Below are 3890 nucleotides of genomic sequence, written 5' to 3'. Positions count from 1 at the left end.
CAATAACAGAAGGTTCTAGGCCTACCAATTACATAATATATGCTCAAGGCATATAAAGCAATGAGAAGCCTCCTATATAATTCTGAATAGGGTTATATGTTAATTGTCAGGGGTTGGACCATGGGATGGGAAGGGATGATACAGCACGCTGCACAACAATGCAGACCTCTATATCTAATAATCGTAGGCTACTGGTTAAGGCTCCTAAGGTGGGAAGTCGAGAAATGATCAATGATACAGAGTATGGATATTTTTAATGACGTGTGGTTTAGTGAGCCTGCGCATGCGTAACCATGCGGTAAAATGATCTCAAAATGCAAGAGCGCGCATGCGAAAAGGAGTGGTTATAAAGGCAGAAGAGGAGTCTAGAAAACACTTCTGGTGTAGTTGACAGAGAGGCAGCAAGCTCCATGCTGTTTCATTTCCCATCTTTACGACATTGGAGCATTGTTTGGGAAAAAAAAACATCTCCGTCGAAAGCCTTTTTGATGGGGAACTAGGAAGTCTACTTTCTACACTGTCTCGTGGATAGTACAATTTCTTAAAGTCAATGGCAACGTGTGGAATTGCTTGACAATCTCAATATGTCTCCGAAAGACCCCCTGGATTACCATGGGATTCGGACCTGTGCCTAATTTCACAGGCCTGTTGACATGGAATAAGGACGGAATGCATAAAAACGTCGGAGAGCCAGCCTCTGTAAATTCCCTGAATTCAATAAATATAAAAATGGGCGCAATACCGCGCGTCCAATGGGGATGATGTGAGCCGAATACTTCAATGTCAAATGTGCTCGAGCAGTATGCATACCTATTTTCCCTTTACAAGAGGGAAAATCATAACCACACTTTGAGTTTAAGAGCTCATTCAATGGGGTTAGTTTGTATCGTCCTTAAATTTAGTCAGCCGCTATCCAGCTAGAATTCGCGTTTGCAAGTGTGAATTCGTTGCACGCCGCACATAAATAGAAATTGAGTCTGTTTAAACGCCATTTTGTGCACCTTTAGAAGCAGTATGATGTCAGCCATTTTACCAATTAGAGCAGTTTTGATCATGTTCAGTATAAAACTGATTATAGCACACGCGGTGCTGTGTGAGGCTCAGGCCTACCTCCTATACGAGAATTGTGCTCATCATTTACAAATGGGCTACAGCAAACCAACACTAGTAGGCCTACGCTTATTCAAGTGATAACCAAAATATAGACTGTTATGAGGGCGGCGGGGGGGGGGGGGTATTTAAATAACCTGTGGGCTATTTCACTATTTGGCTACAGCCTAAAATCAATGGGCCTATTTGGTGAAGCAGCCTTAATTGTTTCGTCACTGATATGTCTGGAATACCATTTCACCCAGGCCGTAATGTCACAAACGTATAGGCTATGCAAATATAACTTAATCCCACTGCATGATGTTTATTTCCCTGTATGATTTGATAATTGTAGGCGTGTCTTGGTTTCTTTTTGTTGGATCTCTTCTTCGTTGTAGTCCTCAAAATCCTCCTGATCCTGTGAGGGTGAGGAGATACATGCTCTCAGTACGATGGTGTGGTGATATCCAATGCAGCCACAACACAGACACAGTCTGAACCATTTAGTCCAACATTCACTGCAAACTCGTTGGGAATATTTATTGAGCTGGGATAATAGTAGCTGCTGTTGAGTTCACTGACCGAAAGGGGTGTCCTAGCAGCCAGCAGGTCCCGGGCGGCAACGAGACACACGGCCTCTCCCAGGAAGCAGATTAGGATGTGGACCACATCTGCCCAGCGACCGACAGTCAGCATCAGCACCAATAGACCCCCAAGACGCACGGCCACCGCCTTCAGCAGCTGCTGCTGCTGGCCGGCGCGCACACGGCTCCGTTCGTCTGTTCAAACGATCAAGAGACATCTCGTAAAACAGGGGGTAATCTCGTAACACAGGTTGGGCATGCCAGTTGAAAGGTTGTATTTGTACATGATAATGCTGCTATCAACGTGGCCGATCGCACAAAACGAGTGAGATCAAGGAACCAGAGTAGATTCATCTTGTTTTCATTAAATGTATTCCTTTTAAACATAGGCACGTGTTAGAAGCCTACAAAAAACTTTCAGGGAACTTAGGCCTTTTTGAGAAAAGGTGCGACCCTATCATCAGCTTTCAGCCATTCAATAGTGTATGCCATGATGAAGACAGCAAGACGTTGCAACCTGTGTCGTACCTTGCATGTACACAACCAACAAGGTGTAGCAAATAGTCAGTGGCGTCCAAAACTTCAGTGCCTCAGTGGCAGAAGCAAAGTGTCTGTTCACAATGGATATGGAGGCCAGCACAGCGACAGAGAAGGTGGCGATCAAAGTCCTGCGTAGTAGCATGGGCAGCAGGGACCCCCCCGTGGACAGCAGGGTCATACACACGCCGCAGTAGCTTCGCGAGCTGTGGAGTGTGTACAGTGCCTCCACGTGGTGCAGCAACCGGGACGTCTGATTGGATAAGAGCCACCCGAGCGCTGCCACCAACATCAACGAAAGCAAACGCTGTGGCGCCCCCTCGTGGAAAAAGTGTAGACTGCAGCTTAGGGCACAACCTAAGGAGAAGTGACACTGGACGAGCACCAGCTGACATTCCCTTGATTCCTAACAGTCGAGGGAGCAGATCACGGAGACAAAGGGGATTGAAAACAAAAAACACCGAAAATAAGATGTATTATTATTGGATTTAGAATAACTCATAATGTGTGTATCCAGTTTCTTACTAGCCCATCGGTAAACCAAGAAGAGATGGCGCGTAGAGAGAATTCAAGAACCACCAGCGAGGCCACTCTGGAACCCACTAGGGTCAGCAGAACCACCAAGACCACAGCCTGCAGGGTCCGGGCCAGGCCGCTTCTAGCTCTGCTATCATGTCGGAGCGGTCGCTTCTGGCCGGCCGTGGCGTCATGGCTGCACAGCCGTGAGAGAAAGAGATTAAAAGCATATGCACGGCATAGGTGTATTTAAATGCGAGCCATACATAATAAAGGTAAAAATATGTATTAACTATAAGTAGACCTATCATATATTAAATATATGTATCACCATCTGGTAAAGCAATATATAACAACACCCCATGTCTGAATTCCTCACCGCTGTTGCTCTAGAAACAGGTGCACCCTCGTGATGTCCCGCAGGACCCAGATTCCACAAGCACCGATGACTCCTGGAGGTCAGGGAAGGAATCCCAGAAATAAATGTCTAACATTTTGAAATTAAGGTTATACCCTGTGAATACCCATGTGAAAACCTATATAAGTTGAGGTTATTTTTGTTGAACCGAGATCACTTTTAAAGGTCACACGTTGGCCTATAACAAAAAAAATGTAGACTGTCACAAATAGACATAGGCTACACTATGCTGTGTAGACTTTTGAAATGCTGCTGGCTGTGATGATAACTCAAAGTCCCCCAAAAAGGACGTAGTGTCCCACCTACCTTGAAGTAAACAATCTAACGGATTGGCGTCCGGAACCGGCCACCAGTTTAGCTTGTGTATAAACCAGTATATCAAAGATAACATGACGAATGTTTTTCCAATGTCGAAAAAAATACAATCTATTGGCCTTTATCGGCGTAGAGATTTTGCAAAGTGAAATCCATTCATGGTACAACAACTGAACTGTTATGTTAAGTTAAATAGTTGTACAATTTAATTGAGGGAATAGTTCAGCATTCCCAGTTTGCTATTGAGCTAGCACGAGCCTGTTCTGTGATCATGTATCAAAGGTCACCACAGTGTCATATAAACACCGTTGCAAAATGAATCATTATTTGCTATTGCACATGATATATTTTTGAAAAGCTTGACCTTTTGTCTCTTGCAATATTGTTGTCCTTTGCAATTAAAAAAATACGTATTTTTTGAAGATAGATTA

The 3890-nt window shown here is 44.3% G+C and overlaps 1 protein-coding gene across 1 annotated transcript; it reads right to left on the bottom strand.

The window, feature by feature from the left end:
* Positions 1-1237: 1237 nt before the first annotated feature.
* tmem82 (transmembrane protein 82) lies at positions 1238-3714 on the bottom strand. Its single transcript, XM_056593527.1, has 6 exons — positions 3451-3714; positions 3106-3178; positions 2736-2922; positions 2202-2616; positions 1672-1868; positions 1238-1507 (listed from the first exon to the last, which is right to left on the bottom strand). The coding sequence occupies exons 1-6, from the start codon at positions 3533-3535 to the stop codon at positions 1415-1417; spliced, it is 1050 nt and encodes a 349-aa protein (XP_056449502.1). The 5' UTR covers positions 3536-3714; the 3' UTR covers positions 1238-1414.
* Between the last annotated feature and the right edge of the window lie 176 nt (positions 3715-3890).

This window comes from Gadus chalcogrammus, chromosome 7 (genome assembly GCF_026213295.1).
Source record: "Gadus chalcogrammus isolate NIFS_2021 chromosome 7, NIFS_Gcha_1.0, whole genome shotgun sequence".
NCBI lineage: Eukaryota > Metazoa > Chordata > Actinopteri > Gadiformes > Gadidae > Gadus > Gadus chalcogrammus.
This window is presented reverse-complemented; position numbering and strand designations above follow the sequence as displayed.